Below are 26,242 nucleotides of genomic sequence, written 5' to 3'. Positions count from 1 at the left end.
TTTTTCAGAATAAGAAATTTAAAAGGTAGAGGAGTGATTTTTACCAGAACCTTGAGTATACGGAAAAAATGCTCTCGGGGACTCCGGCTGCCTTCACCCATAGTTGATGAGGCTTCCCCGACGGCCAGGGGGACGCCGCGGGCCCGGAGAAGCCACGGGAAAAAGCCAGGCCCTGCCCCCGGAAGCTCGCAACGAAGGGGGGACGACAGGGGTGGAAATGATCTCCCCACCGCGTCCACACGATCACCTTTGAACTTCGTTACTGTACGTGAACAACTTCCAGCCAAGGAGCGCGGACTCACCAACCCTCCACCTTCGTCTCCTGTGGGGTGCTCAGCGCCTGCCTCCCTGGGAGGCCTCCTCCCGTGTGCACCTGCTCCCCCCACCCACCCGGGGCAGCGGGACCCTGTGGGCCCGGCCTCCTCCCCAGGTGCACCTGCTCCCCCCACCCACCCGGGGCAGCGGGACCCTGTGGGCCCGGCCTCTTCCTCAGGTGCACCTGCTCCCCCCTCCCCCCTCACCTGGGGCAGTGGGACCCTGTGACCCCGGCCCCCTCCCCACGTGCACCTGCTCCCCACACGGTCAGGACCCGAGGCCTGTGGGCCCCGCCACCCTGAAGTCCCTGGTTGCTGCTGTGCTCCCACCTCAGAGAACTGAAGGCAGAAGCTGGGGGCTGGAGACGCAGAGGGGTCATGTTGGGGTAACAGGCGCTCTGCCCGCTGTGGGGCACAGGCCGGGGCTCGTAAGGTCGTCTCCTCAAGGAAGGAATTCAGGAGAAGGGACGAGGTGAGAGAAGGGGCCCACCGTGCGCCATTCCCTCAGCGGCCCAGGAGAGGCCCCAACCGCGGGGAAAGCGGCAGCCCCCCCACCCCAAAGGCCTGCTGGGTGGACGCGAGTCCCAGACTGGGTGGCCTCACAGCCCTGACAGGCACCAGGGTCCCCAAGGGGTGAGAGCAACCCCTATAGACGCGCCCCCCACCCCCGGCCAGTGCTCAGGGGACAGGCCACCGAGGCGGCCCTGGACTGCAAGGAGCGGGACCTCGGGCACTGCCCGCCCGGCTGGCGGCCCCACCGGGCACAGGAGCCCAGCGGATGGCGGCGCCCCTGCAGCGGCCAGGGGCTCAGAGGTGCCTGGATGAACCACAGGACACCGTGTGACCCCCAGATCCCACGGGAAACACGCGGAAGCAGGAGCGCACACCGACGCTTGCCCAGCGCCGTCCGGGCAGCACTATTCACAGTGGGCAAAGGTGGGCCTCCCTCCTGGACGCCAGCCCACCCTCCCTCCTCCCTCCCTCCTCCCCTGTCCTCCCCCCTCCTCCCCTCTCCTCCCTCCCTCCTCTCCCCTCCTCCCTCCCTCCCTGTCTCCTTCCCTGCGGCCCACAGGAGGGGTCTCGGGGCCCCCACCGCTGCGCACGTGGCTCCTCTGGGACACGTACCCCTTGGCGTTGAGGCAAGAGCTCAGGACGCCGACCGAGCGTGCCAGCAACGGCCCTGCCTCCCGCTCCCCGCCCCGCAGGCCTTAATGTCCCCTCGCCCCACCTGAAGCTGATCCACACAGCGGGAGACCGGTGGGCGTTGCGAGAAGAGACAGACAGGTGGATGGGCACGGGGGACAGGGGATGGGGGACAAGGGACCGGGACGTGGGGTAGGTGGGCGGGGGGCGGGGGACAGGGTGGTGCAGACGCCAGGCCGGGCTGGGGGGCTGTGGGGCTGAGGCGCTGACCTGGGGCTTGGGCGCCGTGCGCTCGGCGATGTTGGGTTTGAAGGATCGGGACGGGTAGTAGAGAAGGAAGCACATGCTGAGCACCGTGAGCCCCTCGTCCGTGAACTTGTTCACGTCGGCCCCGTTGTCCAGCAGAAGGTTGACAATGTCCTTGTGACAGTGGAGCTGGAGGCAGGAGGCCGGCCTCATGAGGACGGCAGGCGCCTGAGCGAGGCTCGAGGCCGCGGCGTGGGAAGGTGGAGGCGCCCCGGGCCGCTCGCTGTCACCTGACCCCGTGCCCCCCGCTTCTGGGCTGGGAGGACGCGGCCCCTGACGCCCCGAGGAGCCCGGGCGGCCCGCTCCGCCCTCCCGGGGGCGCCTGGCGGGGGACTCACAGCGGCCGCGGCAAGCACGGTGTAGCCCTTGGCATCGGCCACGTCGGCGCTGGCGAGCCCGTCCCGGAGGATCCCGTAGATCCAGTCGTAGCTCCCGTCCCGGGCCCTCAGGATCATGTCCTCGGCGAAGCGCTCCTTGGGTCCGCAGCGCGCAAAGCCGCTCCGGTCCCCTTCCAGCACGGCGCCCATGCCCCAGCTGCTGTGAGCCCTCTTGTTCCTGGCAACGGGGGCTTCGGTGGCCGGGCCAGCTCCGGGCCCCACTCGGGGCCCCCCGCACCCCCTCTGCATTCCTCACCCTGCCCCGCCCCGGCCTCTTCCTCCCTTACAGCCCACTCTTCAGGCACCCTGAGCCCCGGGGCCGCCCACCGGCGGGTCGCAGTAGCAAGGACGCGGCACCCTGGTGCGATGCGCTGCCCACGGGGGAGACGCTCAAGCTGCTCATGTGCCCTGGGCAGGAATGGCTGCGAGGGGACCCTGCGCGCCCCTGACTCAGCGGCCCCAACGTGCCCGCGAGGGGCTCCCACAGGGGGCCCCGGCTGGGAAGGCGGCCGGGCACACACGTGGATCTGGCACTCGACGCCGAGCGCTCACATCCCGCCTCTGCCCATTCGCTTTTCTATTTGAGGAGAGAACATGCAAGCCCCATGGCCCCTCCCGCGCCACACTGAAGCCTCTTGTGTCCACATAACGTCCTACACAGCCAAGAATCGTGGATTCAGGGCAGCCCGCGGGCTCAGCGGCTTAGCGCCGCCTTCTGCCCGGGGCGTGATCCTGGGGACCCGGGATCGAGTCCCATGTCGGGCTCCCCGCATGGAGCCTGCTTCTCCCTCTGCCTGTGCCTCTACCTCTGCCTCTGTGCGTGCATGTGTGTCTCTCATGAATAAATAAATAAAATCTTGTAAAAAAGAAAAAGAATCATGGATTCAGGGAGGCTTCTGTACCCAACAGTTATCAACAACGGCTGTCTCAGCTGTCTGCGTGATGGATGGACAGATGGACGGTTAGGTGGATAGGTGGAGGGGAGGGTGGATAGGCGGGTGGATGGATGGAGGGATGGGTGGGTGGACAGGTGGATGGATGGAGGGATGGGTGGGTAGATGGGAGGGTGGATGCATGAGTGCAGAAGTAGCCACCTGTGCTCACAAAGCATGAATTCTAAAACAGTTTAGTGATACCAGAGAACAAAGTTTAGTAAACCAATGAAAATACTCTTGAAAATTTTAACTTTAGGGACGTCTGGGTGGCTCAGTGGTTGAGCACCTGCCTTCAGCCCAGGGCATGGTCCTGGAGACCCGGGATCAAGTCTGCTTCGGGCTCCCTGCATGGGGCCTGCTTCTCCCTCCGCCTGTGTCCTTGCCTCTCTCTCTGTGTCCCTCATGAATAAATAAATAAGATCTTTTTTTAAATTTTAACTTTAGGGCAGCCCTGGTGGCGCAGCGGTTTGGCACCGCCTGTAGCCTGGGGTGTGATCATGGGGACCTGGGATCGAGTCCCGCATCGGGCTCCCTGCATGGAGCCTGCTTCTCCCTCTGCCTCTCTCTCTCTGTCTCTATGAATAAATAAATAAAATCTTAGATTAAAAAATAATAATAATAAAATAAAATTTTAACTTTAAAAAAATCAGGTTTCCTCAGGTAGCTACTAACTTTTCCAGGGCTGGGGTGGGGGGAGGCGGTCTTCGGAGACCCGCGGAGCAGCTCCACGTCTCCCAGGCACTTCGGAGGAGCCAGCCAGCCCCCAGCCTACGCCTACCCGGGCCTCCCACCCTTGGCTCTCGGGGTGGGGGGGTCTGGTAATAGCAGTCCCTCCTCTCTGCGCGGACCTTGTGCAGATGCCAGACCCACAAACACCTGGTCACACACACGACCTACAGAGGCTGGGCCCAAGCTCCCACCTGGAGACACACACGGGGTCCCAGAGCCGGGATTTGAACCCAGCACCACCACTCAGGAGCTGACCCTGCCCCACATCCCCTTCCAAGGCTCTATGCTCTTCCAGGGACTGCCCTGGCCCCACGCGCACCAAGCCACCCCCTGACCACTCCTTCCAGGTGTCGATGGCCCCGTACCTGCCTGCCCCACCCCCGTCCTCACAATGTGGGGAGCACGGCCCAGCTCACGGCCCCCTGCGGCTGCCTCAGTCGAACGGGAGAAGCACATTTACATCAACCTGACCGACAGCCCTGCAGGTGACTCAGCCGGTGCCGAGGCCGCCGGGGCCCCGCAGCGCAGCCCGTGTGCTGCGGCAGCGGGGGGCAGGGCTCCCAGACGCGGAGGTGGGAAGAAAGACGGGACCTTTACCTGTACTTGTACGCTTGCTTCTGGATTCTGACCATCAAAGGGGTCTCGTTTTTTATGAACCAAGGTTCTCCGTCCTCAACAAACGGGGGGATGTCGTTAAGGAAGACCCGGGCATCTAGTTCTTTGCGGAAAGAGCAGGTCACGGGCAGGTGGCTGTTGTCGGTGGAGTAAACGTACATTTCTGGAGGCAGAGTTAGGTCATCATCCAGGAGGAAGCGCTTGTAGTCGTAGTAAAAGGGGTCCTCTCCCTCGTGCGGCTCCTGCTCTACACGCTCCTCGTCCGAGAGACTGATGCTAGCGGGAGAGCGCGTGAGGAAGGCCGAGTACTCCGGGTAGCTGTGTATGGAGAAGCCACCGGCGACCTCCGTGCACAGCTTAATGAGGTGCTCCCGAAACCACAGCCCGACGTCCTGGCTGCCGTCGGGGTAGGTCTCGACGCCCGGCCCAAACCGCTGGTCTGCTTTGTACAGTCCCTGCGAGACAGAGTACAGGGGGCAGAGGGGACGGTTCAGCAGGGCCCTGTGCTCTGCAGCGGGTTCTCGAAATCAAGAAAAGAAAACATCCCTAGGAAATGTATTTGCTCACTTAGCAAATATTTACGGAGCCTCAGGATGCACCAGGGACGGGGGACAAAAGCAAACGTGTCAAGAGGGAACACAGTGGCAGAGACAGGACCTAAGGCCCGGGGTGGTCGGGCTGGCCTCCCTGGGAAGTGGGGAATGCCCCGGGGTCTCCAGTGGAAGCGTGTCGGGGATACCACGTGTGGGCTCATTTCAGGGGACCCCTCGCAGCACTAGGGGGCCCAGCCCAGGACCCCAGCCGCGTGTGGGGCCCAGATGCCCGGGCCCCGGGTCACAGAGACCCCAGCAGGCACAGACTGAGAAGGCAGGAGGAGCGGGGGGCAGAGGGGGAGCTAATCCTGGCTTGCAGCGAGCTCGGCAGAGTGCAGCGATGTCTGGGCCTCCCCGGGTGCTCCCACGGGCGGGCCGCGTCTGCTGGGTGGAGGATGTGTGGAGAGGAAAGGGCCAAGGGCCTTGGCTGAAAGGCGAAGCTGCTCCCTCTCCCCCCAGGAAACTTGGAAAGAAGCATGTGCACAGGGAGCTCCGAGAGGGGCCCCGCTTCCCAGGAGAGCCCCCTGCTGCCTGCGTTGGCGCCGAAGCCACCTGGGGGTCCCCGGGAGGGCCGGGGACAACCCAGACAAAGGTGCAGGGGCTGACATGCACGGACACTGCGTGCAGCTGCGCCCTTGTCTGTGGGCCGGGCGGGGCCCTCAGGGGCAGGCCCGGGCTGGGCGCTTGGCGGGGAAGGCCCTGACTCCTGGCCCGCCCGCAGGCAGCTCGGCTGGAGCAGCCAAAGGAATGAAAAGGGGGAGTCAAACGTGGGAGGATGGTCCTGTGGTGCAGGAGTGGGGTGGGGGCGGCAGAGGTGCTTCCGGAAGGATCTCCGAGTAGCAAGGGGGCACCAAGTGCCACTGCAGTCTGCGAAAGTGGCTTGCTCGGGGGTCCGCGTTCACTACAAGGCGGAGGGGCCCGGAAGAGAGCTGGGGACACAGCAGGAAAAGGGGGCGCAGGGAGGCAGGCAGTCGGGAAAGCAGCTGCTACAGATCAATGAGGAGTCCAAGGGCGCTCGTGCCCCCGGAGCTGACCCAGGAGCTCCCCCACCAGGAATCTATCCTAACGAGAGGACCCCAATGTCACCAAAGCTACGCTCACACGCATGTTCACAACAGTTTACCAGTAATACTGTGGTTACACTATTACAACACTAACAACAGACGACAACCCTACCAGTGGCTAAATAAAGGAGGCCGTGCAACAGGGTGCAACAGGCCACAGGCCCAAGAAATCGTCTTCGCTGCACACTCACTTTGTGACCAGACAACGCCCTCCTAGGAATGAGTCCCAGAGATCACCAACAACAGCACAGAGTGACTACTGAGCCAGGCCTTCACCGCCGCGCCCGATGGCACAACAGAGACTGGAGAAAAGCCCGTGTGGTCAGTCCTTCCCAGGCGGCCGCGAGGATATGAGACGTCTGGACGTCAGGCGACCGACGGAGTTGCGGAGAGCACGCCCTGCTGCATGCAGGCCCGAGGACAAAGCCCCAGAAACCATCGCCTGTGACAGGAGAGGAAGGAGGGACGCCGGACTCTGGGCTGACCCTGGTTGCTAGATTTGCCTTCAGAAAAACATCAGCTGTAGGGGATCCCTGGGTGGCGCAGCGGTTTGGCACCTGCCTTTGGCCCAGGGCGCGATCCTGGAGACCCGGGATCGAATCCCATGTCGGGCTCCTGGTGCATGGAGCCTGCTTCTCCCTCTGCCTGTGTCTCTGCCTCTCTCTCTCTCTGTGTGACTATCATAAATAAATAAAGAAAAAAATATTAAAAAAAAGAAAAACATCAGCTGTTTACGCAATCATAAAGCAAAATCAAAGCAAGATTTAAAACATTAATTCCCAAAAAACGAAAGCAAAACAAGGGAGCGCAGCTCTAGCCTCAGGTGGAAGGTCATGCACAGAGAGGACTTGTGTCCCGTGATTGGATTCAATATTCCTGCAGGGCAAGCCTGGGAAGGAAGGAGCCACAGCGGTGCTCATGCTGTATTATTATTCTGAAACTCTTTTATGAGATAAAACAAGAAATTTTGTTAATACTTAGAAATGATTTTTAGGACCAAGAGAAAAGATATGCAAATACAGCATCACGGCTGCTGAGTAAAAACCCTGCACACTCCTAAACTGGATTTGGAGACGTCCGTATGAACTGGTGCTGTCTTTCCTCATTTAGGGGAGAAAAAAAAAAGAATTTCTAGATCTGCTACTGGAAAATACCTAAAAATGAAAACCAGATCAGCACAGTAGTAATAAGCACCCAAACTGTGGTGTCTAAACACCATGTCCCACTGCCGGAACCAGGACTGCCGGGTAAGCGGCCAGTTCTGGGGCCAGGGCAGGAAGCATATGGACGAGCCGGCATCTCCTCCTCATGGCAAAAGGCAAGAAAACCACCAAAGCCTCCTGGAGTGGCGACAACTGCGAGACCCGAGCCACAGAGGCTCCCCCGACCGAAGAGTGACAACTGGGCATCGAGAAGCTTAAGGATGTGCTGAGATAAGCCAAATATATGAAGAATCCATGAGTTTATCAAGATCCTTAAGAACCCCACTAGGCCCCACTGAGGGGCCCCGAAGAACGTGGGTGGCAGTCACCTCACTGGCTGACAACTGGCACAGCGTCAAGGGTCACGCTGCCTTTCCCGTAAACTCCCTCCAGGTAACCAGACGGTTGGACGATGTAGATGAAAGTTAATACGTGAAGGAGGAGTCGTAGATTTAGAAAGTCACTGTCTCGCGCCCTCTAACGAAATAACGGTCACCGATCTTCTCCAAGGTCATGGGAAGGGAGGCGAGACCACTATCGGGACAGACCCTGCCCCCACGGACCAATCCCGACGTCGCAGGAAGAAAGACCCCGGACACGTGTCTCCGGATGTGGTTCCTGACAAAGATGCGCAGCCTGGCCCTGGAGAAGCAAGGGCCTCCTCAGCCAAGGGCGCGCAACACCTGGGCAGCCTGGGGGGGGCGGCGGAGGGGGAAGGCCTGGCCTCGCTTCCCGTGAAATCCCGAGGCTAACGCGAAATCCGCCACGGACCCCGATGTCAGAGCTAAAACCCTAACACGGAGGACAGAACGAAGACGAAAATCCCAGTAGCCTCGGGTTAACCTACGGTCTTGTAGCTGGGATATAAACAGGCAAGAACTGGGGCGCCGGGGGGCTCAGTGGTTGAGCCTCTGCCTTCGGCCCAGGGCGTGACCCCGGGGTCCCGGGATCGAGTCCTGCGTCGGGCTCCCTGCACGGAGCCTGCTCTCCCTCTGCCTGGGTCTCTGCCTCTCTCTCTCTCTCTGACTCATAAATAAATAAATAAATAAATAAATAAATAAATAAATAAATAAATAAAACAAGAACTAGGAAAGAAAAATTGGTCCTCCTCAGAGTGGCTAGAATGAAAGCAGCAAATGTTGATGGAGACACGGAGTGGCAAGAACCTTCCATGTGACGGGCCGACCCGGCGGACGGCAGGGCCCCTGGGAAGGCCACTCGGAGGCGTCGTGTGAGACTGACCATACGCCCGGCCCATGGCCCGCAGCCCCGCGCCCAGGTGCTCATCCAAAGGAGAAGACAGACGCGCGGCACACGAAGACCGGCGCTCCAATGCTCTGGGCAGCTTCGGTCATAGGAACCAGAAACTTGAAAGAACTCAAACGTGCAGCCTTCGGGGAACCGGTAAAAACCGTATCCCATCCGCACGATGGAATCCGCTTCGCAGCAAAAGGGACAGATTGCCGACGTCCGCGAGCATGTCTGAGTCTCCAAAACCATGTCCTGCCCCAGAGGAAACCCTGCTGCAGGGTGGCCTGAGATGACGGACAAGGGACAGCGGTGCCCACAAGCAGAACAGGGTCATCGAGGGCTGGAGATCGGGGTGGGGGGGCAGGGGTGACGCGTGCACACGAGCGCACACGCCTACACGCCCACGTGCACAAAACGCCACACGTGAGTGTCTACAGCAGCGGGATCATAGTCACCCGGAGCTGGCAACGAGCCGGGTGTGTGTCTGCGGGGAACGGACGGCGCTGGTGGCACCGGGCGCGGGGACAGCACCCGGCAACAAGGAAGGGGCTGCGTGGCCCCCGCAACACACGCCGTCGCAGAGCCATTTTGCTGCATGAAAGGCACCGGCCTCGAGCGTCTACATGTTGCGCTTGGTGACGTTCTTGCAAAGGCAAGTTACAGGCGAAGAGACAGGCCCGCGGCTGGGGCGCGAGGAGAGCCCGTCCCAAAGGGGCCGCGGAGGGGGCAGCAGCCACCCCTGGTGAGGCCCCTGCACTAACGCGGGTGGGCTTCGCTGTGACTGACGCCGTGGTGAGATCGAAGGGGGAAGGTAGCTTCTCTGCAAAACTGGAACGTTCTCCGGGGGAAAAAGGCAGGTTTCAAGATGATACTTGTGGGACGATCCACGTACTGAAACCTCAACGTCTCTGTGCGTTTACAGCTGGCCCTGAAGGACACGCAGCGCGCTGACCCCCAGCCCTGCTCGGGAAAATGGGGTCTTCCTATCCCGTGGCCTGAACCCCAGGGCCCGCCCGGCCCGGCCCTGCACACCCGCACGCGGGCGCCCCGCCCCTCACCTGGAAGAGCCTCGTCTTCAGGTACATGGTGCCGTAGCCTTCTCGGGAGCTCAGGTAGAACATGCCTGTGAAACTGGAGCCGTCGGGCCACAGGTACGTGCCCAGCCCGTGGCGGTGGTCCCGGTAAAACTGCCCCCGGTAAGACTGCGGAGAGAGCCGGTGCCAGGAGGTGCCGGGGAGGCGGCTCCGGGAACCCCCTCCCCCGGGGGGGGCCAGCACACCAGGCGGGCAGTGAGGGCAGCACGGGGTACATGGCCGCAGGCCCCCTCCGAGTTTGTAGAGATGGTCACGTGCATCCCAAGGAGCAGGTGCCAGGCGGTCAGCCCCCTGGGGCCGGATCCATCTCGCCCACCCCCCAGCTCAGGTTTGGGTGGGGGCCGTCCCCCCTCAGAGCTCTGGCCCAGGCTCAGCCCCCATCCTGCCTGGGCTCGCAGGGGGCAGGCTGGCCCAGGCGGGGGGGCGGGGGGTGGAGGGAGCACCAGCCTCGGGCCCCCCCGTGGGGCCCCAGGAGCAGGCCATGGCCCTGGCTGGGAACACCGGCGTGGCTTTGATTTAAAACTCGTCTACATTGAGCCACGGATGTGGGCCCGTGGGCCCTTTCCCAAGCCCACGGGTGTGAGGGGCGCGTCCGTCCGAGCCTGGCCCCTCTACTGGGGCCTCAGGACGGAGAAAGAGTGTGCTGCCCACGCCGAGCCCTTCCCAACCGCCGCGCTGGCCTCGGGCACTGCTCACGCCTCCTTCCACGGCAGGAGTGGGCTGGCCGGGCAATGCCTACACGCCACCCAGCACGAACGGGATGGCAGCCGCTGCCTGCTTGGCGTCCCCCCTTCCCTCTGGCAGCGGACAGGATGCCCCACGGGGTCGGTGGTGGACTGACTGCAGCGCCCAGCCACAGGGGACCGAGCCTGGCCAACCTGAGGGCTCCCGGCCCCCGGCCCCGGCCCTGACCTGGGTTTGGCCACAGGACCCACGCCCAAGCCAGACCGGGCCTGCCACGGCCTTTCCTCTCCTCCAGGCGGGTGTGATGCGGCTCCTGTGGGCTCGCCAGATGGTGGAGGGTCAGTCACGACCGACATGGAGATGGGGAGGAGGTGCCCGGCAGGGTCACTGGAGCCCCTGGACCCGGCCACACCTGGGGCCGCATGGCCCCTGCTGATGGACTCTCCAGGTACGAGAGCCAGCAAAGGCCCTTCTGGGTCCCACCTGGGTTGAGTGCGGACTCAGTTCCGGTTCTGAAGAGCCCGTGCAGCCCCAGGACACTCTGCGCCTTCTGCCAACACCCACCTAATCTGCGTGGTTTGTGGGGCACATCAGAGTCCACCCACCTCTTAAAAAAATCTGAACTTGCAGATTGTGTAGGACTGCAGGGGGGACATTTAACCCTTCTGTCCAGTCCCCGGGATAAGGCAGCACCACGGGGGCTTGGCCCTCGTTCGCTGCATCCCTCCCTGGCCCTCCGCCCAGCCCGGGAGCCCCATCTGACCCCCCGAGCTGACGTGCTTGGCCCGGTCCTCTGAACACAGTTAACGCCGTTAAGGCCACTGCTCGCAGCGGCACGCCCTCCGGTCCCCCGGCCGCTCCAGGTCCTGCTGGACGAGCACCTGCTCGGTGGACCTGGAGGTCTGCCAGGCAGGGACCAGGCTGGCCGTGGCCTCCCAGGGCTCCGCCGGACAGGTCAGCACACCCGAACCCCAAGGCCGTGAACGGGGGCTGAGCGGGCCCGGGACACCACAGTGTTGGGTAAGAGAGAGAAAGTAGCCGAGGACTAAAGCCGCAGACACACCGCAGGGATCGGGGCTTGACCGTCAACGCCACGGCAACGTGCACCTGCTGACGGAAGCTCGGCCCCAGCCATCCTGGCCCCGTCCCGGCCGCGGGAGGTCTGGGGGCTCCCTGAGCTCGGGGTGCATTCCGGGCGGGGGACGGGCCCGAGCCGGGTCCCCCCAGCCCACTGCCCCTGCAGCTACTGAGCGAAAGCCCCCTAAGGGGACCTCGCCCCGCCTCACGGGAGGAGGAGCCGCTCTGAAAACCTCCCGGCTGGAAGGGGAGGCAGCCGGAGCCCGGAGCCCGGGGCGCCTGGCACAGTCCTGCCCCAGGCCCTGCTGCTCCACCCACCCGGAGCCCCGCAGGCAGCAGCTTGCAGAGCCCGTCTCCCAGCGTCCCCCCCGGGGTCCTGGACCGGCCCCCTGCGCAGCCTCCAGAACCCCTGTCATTTGATTGCTAAAAAGATCCCTTCCTTCTGTTTACCCTGAGGCTCCAGGGCCTTCACCCACAGAAATACAACTTGGACACAGTCATTTGAGATTGCAAAACAGTCGCCTGGACAAGAGTGTATCTTCGGTCACAGCTCCCAGGCCTCCCCCTGGACACCCGGCCAACCGCGGCCAGGGCCCTGGAAGTCTGAGGATGCTTCTCCGCGGACGTTTCCCAGGTCGGGAAGACCCTGGCCCAGCGCCCTCCCGCCGCGGCCTGCAAGTCCGCTGCACGGCCCTCTTAGAAGGGGGAGACCGGGGCGCCTGGGGGGCTCCGTCCGTTACCCATCCAACGCCCAGTTCGGCTCAGGATCTCGGGGTCACGAGGTGCGGCCCCCAGTCGGGATCGGTGTCTGCTTAAGATTCCCTCTACCCCTCTCCCTCTGCCCCTGCACCGACCCCCCTCACTTAAAAGAGGAGGAGGAGGAGCGGGAGGAGGAGAGCCAGCATCGCTGGCTGAGCCCAGACAGGAGGGAGGGAGCCGTGGAAGCCACTGACCTCGCCCGTGGGCCAAGAGAATTCACCGTGTCCCAGCTTCGTGCCCAGCCCGAAGTCCCCTCGGTACACACAGCCGTCCGGCCACTCCTGCATGCCCCGCACCAGCTGGATGTAGGCCTCCTTCAGGTCCTGCCCCCTGGGGGGACCCTCGGACTCCTCCTCCTCCTCCTCCCGGGCATCTGGGACGTCCCTAGAGAGGCGAAGAGCGGGAGACAGAAGGACAGAAGGCCAACATCGGCACAGGCCCGAGGGGTGACGGCGCAGGGAACCACACGCCATCTCAGTTCCTCCTCCCAGCAAGCCCCTGAGCCGGAGGGTGTTGCTACCCCCATTCTGCAGAGAGAAACTGAGGCACGAGGGTGCAGCGATGGCCCAAGGTCGCATAGGAGGCGGACAAGCCCGTGTCTAACATGGCTGAGAGGCAGCCGGTGCCCGGGAGGCAGCACCAGCTCTGCTGCCCGGAAGCGGAGGGCTGCCCCGCTCCAGCTGTTGGCTGAGCGAGCTGTGTCCCCCACGTGCCCAGAGTGCCCGGCCCACAGCTGGGCAGAAGGCGGACACGGGGCAGACACGCATGGACCAGCGACGGGTCTAAAGAAGGGGAGGGAGCTTGGGCCTGGAGCCACAGTGAGCGGGAGGGTGGGCGGAAGGCTGCAGGGGGTGCACGGGAGGGCGGCAGGGGACTTGTGCCAAGTCCGTGTGCTTCTCTGCTGCTCACACCATCTAAAGTACAAACCCTGACCTACGAGGGGACCTACTCTGACTCCCCATCGCTCGACCCCTCCCTCTGCTCCCTCTCGAGTCATCAGCGCTCTCTGGTCCCGCTGCGTCTCGGGGACGTCTATGGTCTACCGACCTGTGTCAATGTAGGCGGATGCTAGCCCTGTATCTGATACGTCATTTGCAAATCTCCTCTCCCATCTGTAGGTTGTCTTTGAGTTTTGTTGACTGTATCCTTTGCTGTGCAAAAGCTTCTCATCTTGATGAAGTCCCAATAGTTCAATTTTGCTTTTGTTTCTTTTGCCTTCGTGGATGGATCTTGCAAGAAGTTACTGTGGCTGACTCCAAAGTGGGTGTGGCCTGTGTTCTCCTCTAGGATTTTGAAGGAATCTTGTCTCACATTTAGATCTCTCATCCATTTTGAGTTTATCTTTGTGTCTGGTGCAAGAGAGTGGTCCAGTTTCATTCTTCTGCATGTGGATGTCCAATGTTCCCAGCACCATTTATTGAAGAGACTGTCTTTCTTCCAGTGGATAGTCTTTCCTCCTTTATCGAATATTAGTTGACCATAAAGTTCAGGGTCCACTTCTGGGTTCTCTATTCTGTTCCATTGATCTATGTGTCTGTTTTTGTGCCAGGACCACACTGTCTTGATGACCACAGCTTTGTAGTACAACCTGAGACCTGGCATTGTGATGCCCCCAGCTATGGTTTTCTTTTTTAAAATTCCCCTGGCTATTCGGGGTCTTTTCTGATTCCACACAAATCTTAAAATAATTTGTTCTAACTCTCTGAAGAAAGTCCATGGTATTTTGATAGGGATTGCATTAAACGTGTAAATTGCCCTGGGTAACATTGACATTTTCACAGTATTAATTCTGCCAATCCATGAGCATGGAATATTTTTCCATCTTTGTGTCTTCCTCAATTTCTTTCAGAAGTGTTCTGTAGTCTTTAGGGTATAGATCCTTTACCTCTTTGGTTAGGTTTATTCCTAGGTATCTTATGCTTTTGGGTGCAATTGTAAATGGGATTGACTCCTTAATTTCTCTTTCTTCAGTCTCATTGTTAGTGTATAGAAATGCCACTGACTTCTGGGCATTGATTTTGTATCCTGCCACACTGCCAAATTGCTGTATGAGTTCTAGCAATCTGGGGGTGGAGGCTTTTGGGTTTTCTATGTACAGTATCATGTCATCGGCGAAGAGGGAGAGTTTGACTTCTTCTTTGCCAATTTGAATGCCTTTAGTGTCTTTTTGTTGTCTGATTGCTGAGGCGAGGACTTCCAGAACTATGTTGAACAGCAGTGGTGAGAGTGGACATCCCTGTCTTGTTCCTGGTCTTAGGGGAAAGGCTCCCAGTGCTTCCCCATTGAGAATGATATTTGCTGTGGGCTTTTCGTAGATGGCTTTTAAGATGTCGAGGAAAGTTCCCTCTATCCCAACACTCTGAAGTGTTTTGATCAGGAATGGATGCTGTGTTTTGTCAAATGCTTTTTCTGCATCTAATGAGAGGATCATAAAATCTATAAAGAACTTATTAAACTCAACGCCCAAGAAACAAACAATCCAATCATGAAATGGGCAAAAGACATGAACATAAATCTCACAGAGGAAGACATAGACATGGCCAACAAGCACATGAGAAAATGCTCTGCATCACTTGCCATCAGGGAAATACAAATCAAAACCACAATGAGATCCCACCTCACACCAGTGAGAATGGGGAAAATTAACAAGGCAGGAAACCACACATGTTGGAGAGGATGCGGAGAAAGGGGAACCCTCCTGCACTGTGGGTGGGAATGTGAACTGGTGCAGCCACTCTGGGAAACTGTGTGGAGGTTCCTCAAAGAATTAAAAATAGACCTGCCCTATGACTCAGCAATTGCACTGTTGGGGATTTACCCCAAAGATACAGATGCAGTGAAACGCCGGGACACCTGCACCCCGATGTTTCTAGCAGCAATGTCCACAATAGCCAAACTGTGGAAGGAGCCTCGGTGTCCATCGAAAGATGATGGATAAAGAAGCTGTGGTCTATGTGTACAGTGGGATATTCCTCAGCCATTAGAAACGACAAATACCCAGCATTTGCTTCGACGTGGATGGAACTGGAGGGTATGATGCTGAGTGCAGTAAGTCAATCGGAGAAGGACAAACATTATATGTTCTCATTCATTTGGGGAATATAAATAATAGTGAAAGCGAATATAAAGGAAGGGAGAAGAAATGTGTGGGAAATATCAGGAAGGGAGACAGAACATGAAGACTCCTAACTGTGGGAAACGAACTAGGGGTGGTGGAAGGGGAGGAGGGCGGGGGGTGGGGGTGACTGGGTGACGGGCACTGAGGGGGGCACTTGACGGGATGAGCACTGGGTGTTATTCTGTATGTTGGTAAATTGAACAGCAATAAAAATTAATTTATTAAAAAAAATGTAGGCAGATGGCCCAGCTGGCCGCTCAACGCACGGAAACCCCAGACCTTGAGCCCCCTCCACCAGCCAGCCCTCCAGTGCCAGCCCTGAGCCACCGAGGGCTCATGAAGCACCACCCAGAGGAGGAGGGACACAAAATCTTTGAACACAGGAACCTCCGTTTGCCCTGTTGTGTCTGTAGAAAGACACCAGGAAAAGCAGACACGAGGATAAAAAATCCGGGGGCTCCGATTTGGTTCGTTTTTTTCTTGGCTTACCTGTGGTTACAGGCTGATTGTGTCCCCACGCCCCACCTCTGCACACACACACACACACACACACAGGGCCCTGTACCGGAGCCTGAATACCAGCGCCGCACCGCGTGGCTGCACTTGGACACAGATCCTCACACAGGAGACCCAGTTACGGTGAGGTCGTTAGGGTGGGCCTGCTCTGAGGGGCCTGCTGTCCTCCTGCCAAGGGGAAGCTTGGACATGGAGAAACATGCAAAGAGAAGGCGACGCGCAGACACAGGGAGGGAAGACAGCCCCTTACAAGCCAGGGAGGGCGGCCTGGAGCAGATTCTCCTTCACACCCGCACAAGAAACCACCCCTGACTTGCAGCCTCCAGACCGACAGACGACACACGTCCGTCTCAGGCCACTCAGCCTGTGCTATCCTGTCGCAGCACCAACAAACTCGTATACCACCTATTTTCCCACTTGGCTACGTGGCAAAGATCTTACCTGCTTAATCTTTAAAAAAAAAAAAAAGGGAACAAATGGAAACTTTCCTTTAAAAAATAAATGGAAACGATGCTAAGATCAAGCAAGAAAATCATGAACACAACCAATCAGCTGCAAGGCCCACGGCAGGGTGGGAATGGCCAGCTGGCCAGGTGAGCAAGGGCCTGGCCACCTGGTTCTGCCACCAGACAGGTTCCTTACCCTCTTGTGACCCAGTGGCTCTCCTCATCTGTAAAGGGAGGATTAGGGGCTCCTGGGTGGCTCAGCGGTTGAGCACCTGCCTTTGGCTCAGGGCGTGACCCCGGGTCCCGGGATCAAGTCCCACATTGGGCTCCCCGCATGGAGCCTGCTTCTCCCTCTGCCTGTGTCTCTGCCTGTGTCTCTGCCTCTGTGTGTGTGTCTCATGAATAAGTGAATAAAATCCTAAAAAAAATATTTTTTAAAAAGGGGGGACTAGTCGGTGCGCTCAGACTATTACAGAACCCCACACACATTTATTTCTCCCAGCCTGGACGAGCCTGAGATGAGGGTGCCTGCGGACTCTGTTCCCGCTGACGGCCGCCTTCCCGGTTCACAGATGGCACCTTCTAGCTGCGTCTTCATGTGGTGGACAGAGAAAGCTTTAGCTTCTTCTTCTTCTTACATGGGCACTAATCTTACCGTGGAGCCCCACAACCTCATCTATACCTAAGTACTCCCCAAAAGCCCCATCTCTGGGGCCGGGTGTAGCAGGGGGTGCATGGAGGATGGCTGAGCCACGGGAGTGCTCTGCTCGCCAGAGGACAGCAGAGCAGCCTCCCAACCGGGGGCTCGGGCTGCAGCATGGGGGATGGCAGGAGGCAGCCGGCCAGGAGCAACTGCAGGTGGGGGCCCCCAGCCCAGTCCTCCACCTAGAATGTGCCGGAGCTGGGGGGGGGCAGACTCCTGCCGCCAGCACAGAGGCCAGGGTAGCTGGGGCTGAAGCCCACGCTGAGCTCCCACTGACAAAGGAACGCAGGTCACCATGACATTGCGGATTAGGGCTTTCACATGAATCCTGGGGGTGGGAGAGACCAGGAGGGACACAATTCCGTCCCTAACAGGGACACAGACAACAGCGTTATGGGGCGGAGTTCACAAGAGGCCCAGATAAGGCGCTGAGGGCAGCCCGGGCCCAGAGGAGGCCTCACATGTATCAGTTCTTGCCGACAATTAACATCGCGGGGTGAAGGAGCTCGGGAAGCCCACGGTATGAAGCAAATGTTCCCCACCCAGAAAGGCAGCTTGGGGTGGCTGAAGGGAGTGTGCAGGGTTGGGGGGGGCTCCAGTCCCCAGTGCTATAAGTTCCTCAGGGGAGGTCCTCCTCTCTCTCCAGACACGACTTTTCGAGGCACAAGATAACTCTGAGCGGTTTTTAAACCCGACCCAATGCAGGATGGCAGCGGAGTGGTCCCCAGGATGGGCCCGGGAGCCCCTGCGGGAGCCCCCCACCCCCAGCCCGCACCTCTTGCTGAAGAACATCTCCATCGTCCTGGAGCTCTCCAGGATCCTCAAGTCCTCGCTGGCAGCAGGGGTGCAGCCGCTCGCCACCGGCTGGTTTTGGGAGATGCCCACATTTGGGATTTCGTAATAACAGCCTGGAGAATTACCATTTTCCATGCTTGTCTTCGAACCTGGAAGCAAAGCCAGGGACCCACATTCGCCCTGGGAGCTCCCACACCCCCAACCCTGCCACGGCCCCCTCCTGCTGGAAGCTCCTCCGCCAGCGCCCCGAGGGCGTCCGGGTCCCCCCGTGGGGCTGGAGCCACCCTCCCAGGGCCTCTCAGGGCCTGCTGATGGCGGGGAAGCCAGCGCCAGGGTGCACGCGCCCCCCACCCCGACCTCGAGCCGCCGGCCCCCAAACTTCCTGCCTGGCCCCGGCCCGGGGGCGTCAGGACCCCCCCACGCCCCCGCCCGGCTCCCCGCGCTCCCGCCGGGGTCCCCACCGCACCCCCGCCGCGGGGCCGCACCGACGCTCGGAGAGCTCGCAGCCAGCGCTCCCCGGTCGGCCCAGGCGGCGGCCAGCGCTGAGCAGCCGGGGGCAGCGCGGGGGCCCAGAGCGTCGGGTTTCCCTGGAGACCGGCCCCCGCCCACGTGACCGCTGCGGCTCTCGGCCTCCGCCAATCCCCGCCCACCCCGGCCCCGCCCACTCCCGGCGCCCCGCCCACACAGGCCCGCCCCGACACGCCCACTGCCCGGCCCCGCCCAGACAGGCCCCGCCCCCCCCGACACGCCCACACCCGCGCCCCGCCCACTGCCCGGCCCCGCCCCCGGGCCGCCCAGGAGCAGCGGGCCAACGTGTCCACCCCGAGCCCGGCGCGTCTCCAAAGCGGGGTGTGCGGGTTCCGTTCCAGTTCGTGGGAGGCACGGAACGGGAGCCCCTGGAGGCGACCCAGAGGCCGTGCGGACCCAGGCGTCGCTACGGAAGCCTGGACGGAGGAGTCCTGAGGATGGGGTTTCGCAGGATGCGCAGGAGCTCTCCAGTAGGAGCGCGGGGCTGGGAGGGGGACGAGGCCGCGCGGGGGCCTGCCGGGTTCTGCAACGCAGAGGGGGGCTCTGTGCAGGCGCAGGGCCTGGGCCTCTCAACCCGGGCTGCCCCTCAACCAGGCCCAGGCCCCTCCCCAGTGGCTAGGGTTCTGGGGTGCTCCCTCCAGCCCTCTACCTCCCAGCTCACCTCTCGTCTCCCTTCACCCCCACCTTGGTTCCTGGATCCCCCTCTTTCTCGACCTCTTACCTTCCCGCTCAGGTCCCATCTCTCTGCCCTGCAGCTTAGGAACTGAAGTACATACTACATTGTCTTTAAAATTCCTTTGAGGGGGGCCTGGGTGGCTCAACCGGTGAAGGGTCTGGGTCTTGATTTAGGCTCAGGCTCAGGTCAAGGTCTCAGGATCATGGGATCCAGCCCTACATGGGGCTCTGCGCACCGTCGGCTTCTCCTTCTCTCTCTGCCCCTCCCTTCTGTCTCTAAAACAAATAAATAAAATCTAAAAATCGGGGATCCCTGGGTGGCGCAGCGGTTTGGCGCCTGCCTTTGGCCCAGGGCGCGATCCTGGAGGCCCGGGATCGAATCCCACGTCGGGCTCCCGGTGCATGGAGCCTGCTTCTCCCTCTGCCTGTGTCTCTCCTTCTATTTCTCAAGAATAAATAAATAAAATCTTTAAAAAAAAAAAAAAAAGGAAATAAAGTCTTTGCAAATAATCAAGAGGTCATGGATTAGGATGTGCCTTAAACTAAATGATTAGCGTCTTTATAAGAAGAGCGAAATTTGGAGACCCCAAACACACAGGGAAAAATAAAGCCCTGTTGTGTTAAGCCAGTTTGTAATGCTTTGTTATAGATGAATCAGAAAAAAAAAAAAAACGTTTATTAGAATATTATTAGAAGAAAACTGAAACTGCAGCATCATTGTAGAGCGGACTGCAAGATAGCTACTTTCCACCAAAACGCATCCTGGAAAGACATCCTTGAATGACGTCGGTCGTCAGAAAAACCTCCTGAAGTCTTACGTGGCAACTATATGCACATTAAATAATAATGGTGTTTTGTGGGGTTTTTTTTTTTAAGATTTTATCTTGGAGAGAAATAAAGCACCAGCGAGGAGGGGAGGGAGAAGCAGACTCCCTGCTGAGCACGGATTCCAACTCGGGGCTTGACCCCAGGTCCCCAAGACCATGACCTGAGCCCCCCGGGGAACCCCTAAAGGATGTGAGTTTTTTAAAGTTACAGTGATGAACCAAAACTTAAGAAAAATAACGAATATACTGGCCTATGAGGAAATGATGAAAACTCAACAGCCAAGGGCTTTATTTCATACGAACCGTGTCTTGCAGTAAAGGGGGGGGGGGCAGCGTGTTAGGAAGCAGGTAACGAACGGACGGAAGCGTCAGCGCAATTACGAGTAGCTCCTCGCGCCCCGGGACCCCCCAAAGCCCGGCCGCCCGGCACCCCGCGCGCCCCCTCCCGCCCCTCGGGCGCAGGCGCAGGCGCAGGGCCGCGCACCGCAGCCGGCAGCCCCCTCCCCGCCCCCGCGGCCGGGCAGCTCCGCGACCTCCGCGTGCCCCGGGCCGCCCGCCCGCCCCGGCCAATCAGAGGGCGAGCGCCGCCCGCCCCGGCCAATCAGAGGGCGAGCGCCGCCCGCCCCGGCCAATCGGAGGGCGAGCGCCGCCCGTCCCGGCCAATCGGAGGGCCCCTCGGGCCTTAGGACCCGGGGTGCCCGGGGGGCCGCCCAGCATGCGCCCGGGACCCGCCGGCCGCGACCTCCCCGGGGCCGCCTCGCCCGCGCCGCCGCCGTTCGCGCGCGTCGCCCCGTCCCTCTTCCTGGGGAGCGCGCGCGCCGCGGCCTGCCCGGCCCTGCTGGCGCGCGCGGGGGTCACCCTGTGCGTCAACGTCTCGCGCCAGCAGCCCGGCCCGGCCGCGCCCGGCGTGGCCGAGCTGCGCGTGCCCGTGTTCGACGACCCGGCCGAGGACCTGCTGGCGCACCTGGAGCCCACCTGCGCCGCCATGGAGGCCGCGGTGCGCGCGGGCGGCGCCTGCCTGGTCTACTGCAAGAACGGCCGCAGCCGCTCGGCCGCCGTCTGCACCGCCTACCTCATGCGGCACCGCGGCCTCAGCCTGGCGCGGGCCTTCCAGGTGCGCAGGGTGCCCGGGGGGGGGGGGGGGGCCTCTGGGTGTCGGGGGCTGCAGGTGGGCCTGGCCCCCGGGGTGGGGGGGAACGGGCTCCCCAGGTGCGCAGGGTGCCCGGGTGGGGGGGGCCTCTGGGTGTCAGGGGGCTGCAGGTGGGCCTGGCCCCCGGGGTGGGGGGAACGGGCTCCCCAGGTGCGCCGCGTGCCCGGGGGGGGGGGCTCTGGGTGTCAGGGGGCTGCAGGTGGGCCTGGCCTCCGGGGGGGGGGGCTCCGCAGGTGCGCAGGGTGCCCGGGTGGGGGGCCTCTGGGTGTCAGGGGCTGCAGGTGGGCCTGGCCTCCGGGGGGCGGGATGGGCTCCGCAGGTGCGCAGGGTGCCCGGGTGGGGGGCCTCTGGGTGTCAGGGGCTGCAGGTGGGCCTGGCCCCCGGGGTGGGGGGAACGGGCTCCCCAGGTGCGCCGCGTGCCCGGGGGGGGGGCCTCTGGGTGTCGGGGGCTGCAGGTGGGCCTGGCCTCCGGGGGGGGGGGAACGGGCTCCCCAGGTGCGCCGGGTGCCCGGGTGGGGGGCCTCTGGGTGTCGGGGGCTGCAGGTGGGCCTGGCCTCCGGGGGGGCGGGGATGGGCTCCCCAGGTGCGCCGGGTGCCCGGGTGGGGGGCCTCCGGGTGTCAGGGGCTGCAGGTGGGCCTGGCCTCCCAGGGCGGGGTACGGGTTCCTCAGGAGGGGCGGGTCCCCGGGTGGAGGCACCTCCCGGTGTTAGGATCTCCCAGGTGGGCCTGGCCTCTAGAGCGGGATCGGGGTCGGGGTCGGGGTGGGGGTGAGGGCCGGGCCTCCCGGGTGGGCTGCCGTTAGCAGCGCGGAGGGAGCACCCTGCGGCGCCGCGTTCAGCCTCCGCCTCTGTACGCAGGCGGTGAAGAGCGCCCGACCGGTGGCCGAGCCCAACCCGGGTTTCTGGTCTCAGCTGCAGCAGTACGAGGCGACCCTGCAGTCCCTGCCCCAGCCGTCGCCGACCGGGGAGCCCTCAGGACAGGGCTCCCGAACCGGAGATGAGCCCCAGAGTGAGCCCTAGACCCTCACCCCTCGGGGAGGACCCCGCCCCCAGCAGGGCGCATGGAGCTGGAGGTAGTTGCAGCGCTGCCTGGCGGGAGTTTTCTCTTTCTTTACTGTTGCACAGTTTTCATTTTCTGCTTCTTCCGGACATGCAGCTCGAGTGTTTCTGTCTCCATGGACGGACTGCAGGAGTGTGTCCCCCGAGGGCACTGGAAGCATCCCTTCCTGGTCAGGTTTACCAGACAGGCCTTGGTCAGGAAAATCAAAACCACTTGAGGACTTTTAGGCAGGAAAGTATTCAATCCGGAGAGCAAGGCCAGGGAGCCAGGAGATGGGGACGTCCCGGAGACCCACCCCGCCCCATCCTGGCTGCCTGCCTCCTGCTCCAGCCATCGGGCTTTCCCCAAACCTCACAGTGGTCCCTTCTCAGAGTCGGGCCTGGGACCCAGACTTGTAACTACTGCAACACACAGGCCAGGATGTGAGGCTGCCTCATGCCAGCCTGGCATGGGTGCCCTTGGGGCTCTCCACGCCTGTGCCTTGCTGCCCTCCCAGTCTCAACAACAGCACCCACCCCGGCTTAACATCCTGCAGCCCCGGTCATGTCAGAGGTGCACCGGCCCCTGTATGTCTGAGCGTGTTCATTCCTCTCCTGGTCCAGACACCCCTCCCCTGCATCCTACGGCCTAGAGACTGTACTAGATTCATCACCATCAACACCCCTTAAACAAGGTAGCAGGAGGGGAAAAAAGAGAAACTGGGTTACACTGTGAATTACAGGTAGTACAGCCCCTGGTTAACAGGTACTACTCTATACACAACAAGGCAATTAATAAAATATCATAATTAGTGCTTAATATTTCCTGTTCTTTCCAGCCAGCACCTCGCTGAGCCTGGCCTTTCCTGGTGAGGTGACCTGAGCCGCCTCCTGAAGGGCCCTGAGCAGCCCAGCTGGGGCTGTGGCCTCCAGCTCCTCCACCTCCTCTCAGCCCCACTGAGCGGCAGCCACGCCCCGGGGCTCCTTAGTCAGGATCACTCACTGCACCCAGCACAGCAGCCCCCGATTGCCTGTTGCCTTAGCGGCCCAAGGGGCCCAACGTGGTCAGGGTGTCTCGGCCTGCCGTCCAGGGGAACACGCGTGTCCCTGGTAGAAGCATCTTACCTGGGAACCGAACCTCTGATCCAGTGGCCCCTGGGTGGCTCAGCGGTTGAGCATCCACCCTCATCCCAGGGCGTGACCCCAGGGTCCTGGGATCGAGTCCCTGCTTCGGGCTCCCTGCATGGGGCCTGCTTCTCCCTCTGCCTGGATCTCTGCCTCTCTCTATGCTTCTCATGAATAAATAAATAAAACCTTTGAAACAAAACAAAACTGATGCAGCGGAGCCCAAGTTGTAGGGATGGGAAGCTCACACTTTGTGAGTGAGGCACCAGGATGGTCGTGAAAGGGCCCCTTGCCCACCCGTTACACCTGCACCTGGGTTCTGTGACAGGCATGACACCCTCCGCTGTCCCTGGCTGCAAGCATGTACCACACCTTGTAGGTGGGCACCCAGCCCCCCGCAGCGTCACCAGACCCCAGCTCCCGGGCCCACGTGCCCCTGGCTGACCCACCTGCAGCTCGCTGCAGCCAAGCCAACCTTCATGTTTGTGCAGGGCCTGTCTGCTCTCTCCACACCCCTCGGGCTCAGTCACCGTGCCATCACCCCTTTCCCGTGTGGAAGCTGTGCCGCTGCCTGCACTCGGCAGGCGAGGCTGCGGTGGCTTGGAGCTGAGCCATCTGCAGGCCCTGAGTCCACACGTTTGCGCAGCTTGCCACAGCAGCTGTGATGGGACACCCCCACGGGCCGACCTGGCTCTGGGTAACAGGTGCACGGGCGACAGCTGGGCCAGGTTCAGAGACACCCGGAGGTCACATCAGTGTTTTATCCCACCGGTTCTGTTTGAGAACCACCCACCGTGGCTCTCACGGGACACCCCATTCTCCGAGGACCTCTGCCTGCCCTCCCAACCCCCCGCAGCAGGTGAGGCCAGGGAGCTGCTCCGGTCTCTAGCACAGCGTAGTCGAACGGTGGTGCCAGCCCATGAGCGTTAGGGGAGGGCCGGCGTGGGCTGCCTCAGCCCACCCACGCCAGCTGGGGTTTGATCACCAGAAGGCTGGAGTGTGAAAACTCCTGTGGGAGGAGCGGCAGCCCGACAGCCCCCTCCCACCTTCCTCCCCTGGGGCGGGGCGGGGTGAGGGGTGAAGTGCATTGCAGCTGCCCCAGCCTCCATCCCCTGGCGGCGCCTTCGGGAAGGCTGGGGTGACGCTGGCGGCCTGCAGGAAGCAGGCTGAGGCTCCGAGGGGCAAGACGGGGTGGGGTGAGGACAACCAGAGCCCTGCACCTGTGGGCCTCAGTTCACGAGGCGCCTTGGTGGGCTGGCTTCAGTCCTACGGAACAGATCTGCTTGCTCGAACACTGGCTCGTTGGCTCCCCACGTAAATGTGGGGTAGTAGGCACCCCAGCCTGAGAGGAGAGGTGGTAAGAGCGGGCGGCCAGCGGGGCTGCCCCATTCCACCCCCCTGCGTGCAGAACCGGCCTGAGGGAGATGCCCAGGGCCCTCCCGCAGAGCAGGGACGGAGATGCAGCCCCTGCCCCCCAAGCCCAGGTACCAGGAAGACGAGAGGGCACGGTGGCCGGTCGGCCTGCGTCAGGGGACTAGAGCAGGCCAGTGTGGGCACAGGCAGTCCTGTTCTTCCAGCCCAACCAGGGCCTCGGGGGAGGCGCTCAGAGAAGCTCCTGAAACGGGCAGTACAATCTAAAGCCCTCTGCCCTTGGCGCCCTGGGACCCTGCCACCTGGGCGGGGACCCTGACCTTAGCGAGGACCAGTCTCGTCTCTTGAGTCTTAGACGTAGGACTGACCTCCTCCAGGTGCCTACATGAGCCCTGGGGTTCCTGGGGAGTTTGGGCCCACAGCACCCCCCCCCCCGGGGAGGCTGCATTACCCCAGCTGAGAGGACCCCCGGGAGAATTAAAACAATGCCTCAGGGCACGCGGTCCTCGGAGCCAACCACCCTGCCCACCCCGCCCAGGAAGGTGGGCCCCACCACATGGGTTACGGACCGGGACACCGTCCAGGAGGATTCAACACCACTCGGGATGATGCCTCACCCCACAGCTGCTTCTGCCCCACACCACGACCTGCAGAGCGCAGCCGGGTGAGCTTCCCGGATACTCTCCGCGGCCCAAAGCCCCTTCTCCCCAAAGACCTGAATTCTTACACGAGGGTAACAGCAACATCTTGGGAGCCCCTCTCGCTCCATGGCTTCAAGATCCACCTGACCCTTGCTCACTAGGCATCCCCACTGGTGGGCAGCCCTGTCCCATGGGCCCAGGCCTCTGGACAGGACCCTGCAAGGTGGGATGGGTGCAGGCCAGATCCCTGGAAGTGCCCCAGCACTCACCCCCTGAACAACGCGGCCTCCAGGGCCCGGCCGGCCCTCAAGGCACTACTGTCCAACGGCCCTTTCTGCGATGATGGAACAGCCGCCCTGTCCCATACGGTTGCCACTAAGCACACAGTACCCCGTGCTCGGGGAGACCTTGAATATGGCTACACCCGCGAGGAACTAAGCTCCTAACTGTATTTCACTGAAATCTAAAGAACCGCACCTGACTGGCACTCCCTCACCTAAGGGCAGCTCCAAGGCCCCCCAAGGGCCCCAGCCCCACAACACAGACCACTGGTCTCATGGGGGTGGGGTGCGGGTGTATACACTTCATGGGTTTGGGGAAGCCAAGGCTGCACCCTGCCCGGGAACCTAGCCCCCAGGACCCCGAGGTGCCAGGTGAGAAGAGCACAGGGCTTGGGAGGCTGCTCGGCCTGCAGGTGTCCCCAGAACCCAGCGCACCCTCTGCACCCGGCGCCCCGCCTACAGCTCCCCAGCGCTGAAACCCACCTAACCACCCCTCGCATTGCCCCCGGACACACGCACTGCGTCCCCGGCTCTAAGGCCCCTCGTGGAGCGCCCCAGACCTCGGCTCCCCCCGGCACTGCTCCTTCGCCAATCCCCGCCCCGCGCCCCCTGTCCAGTGCGCACTGCGTCCCGGGCTCCCCAGACCCTCGTGGAGCGACCCGGACCTCCAGGCCCCCGCGCCCAGCTCCTTCGCCACTGCCCCCCGCGCCCTGCGCCCCGCTCCCGTGCGCACAGCTCCCCCGGCCCCTCATGGAGCGCCCCGCGCCCCCGGTCCCCCCGCGCACGGCTCCTTCGCCACCTCGCGCACCCGCTCCCGTGCGCACAGCCCCCCGGCCCCTCCTGGAGCGCCCGGACCTCAGCTGCCCGCGCACGGCTCCCTCGCCCC

General features: G+C 61.9%; 3 protein-coding genes across 8 annotated transcripts in view; 2 read left to right on the top strand and 1 right to left on the bottom strand.

Annotated features, from left to right (window-relative positions):
• The window catches only part of ANKMY1 (ankyrin repeat and MYND domain containing 1), a 43,062-nt gene extending 24,809 nt beyond the window's left edge, over positions 1-18,253 (bottom strand). For 2 of the 5 annotated variants that reach the window (XM_041767062.1, XM_041767063.1), the window contains exons 1-7: positions 18,207-18,253; positions 17,702-17,870; positions 12,338-12,527; positions 9,588-9,731; positions 4,402-4,874; positions 2,102-2,318; positions 1,728-1,892 (exon numbers count right to left, since the gene is read on the bottom strand). In XM_041767062.1, coding sequence (XP_041622996.1) covers positions 1,728-1,892; positions 2,102-2,318; positions 4,402-4,874; positions 9,588-9,731; positions 12,338-12,527; positions 17,702-17,856 — 1,344 coding nt within the window. In that variant the 5' untranslated portion in view covers positions 17,857-17,870; positions 18,207-18,253. Of the gene's footprint in view, positions 1-1,727; positions 1,893-2,101; positions 2,319-4,401; positions 4,875-9,587; positions 9,732-12,337; positions 12,528-13,190; positions 13,306-17,701; positions 17,871-18,206 lie in introns of those variants that run through there. The other 3 variants (XM_041767064.1, XM_041767065.1, XM_041767066.1) reach the window with 3 other exon arrangements.
• Positions 18,033-20,437, top strand: LOC121496988 (proline-rich protein 2-like). Its single transcript, XM_041765945.1, has 2 exons — positions 18,033-18,719; positions 20,276-20,437. Exons 1-2 carry the CDS (start codon positions 18,033-18,035, stop codon positions 20,435-20,437), a joined length of 849 nt encoding a protein of 282 aa, XP_041621879.1.
• On the top strand, positions 20,436-22,758 carry DUSP28 (dual specificity phosphatase 28). Of its 2 annotated transcripts, XR_005989637.1 has the most exons (3): positions 20,436-20,865; positions 21,759-21,973; positions 22,057-22,758. XR_005989637.1 is itself a non-coding variant. In XM_041768308.1 (2 exons), the coding sequence occupies exons 1-2, from the start codon at positions 20,467-20,469 to the stop codon at positions 21,918-21,920; spliced, it is 561 nt and encodes a 186-aa protein (XP_041624242.1). In that variant the 5' UTR covers positions 20,437-20,466; the 3' UTR covers positions 21,921-22,758. The 2 variants fall into 2 exon arrangements, 1 of the variants encoding a protein (XP_041624242.1); XM_041768308.1 differs by having other exon boundaries at positions 20,437-20,865; positions 21,759-22,758.
• The last annotated feature ends 3,484 nt before the right edge of the window (positions 22,759-26,242 follow it).

Source organism: Vulpes lagopus, chromosome 8, assembly GCF_018345385.1.
Source record: "Vulpes lagopus strain Blue_001 chromosome 8, ASM1834538v1, whole genome shotgun sequence".
Taxonomy (NCBI): domain Eukaryota; kingdom Metazoa; phylum Chordata; class Mammalia; order Carnivora; family Canidae; genus Vulpes; species Vulpes lagopus.
The sequence above is the reverse complement of the archived record's forward strand: the minus strand, read 5'-3'. Positions and strand labels throughout refer to the sequence as shown.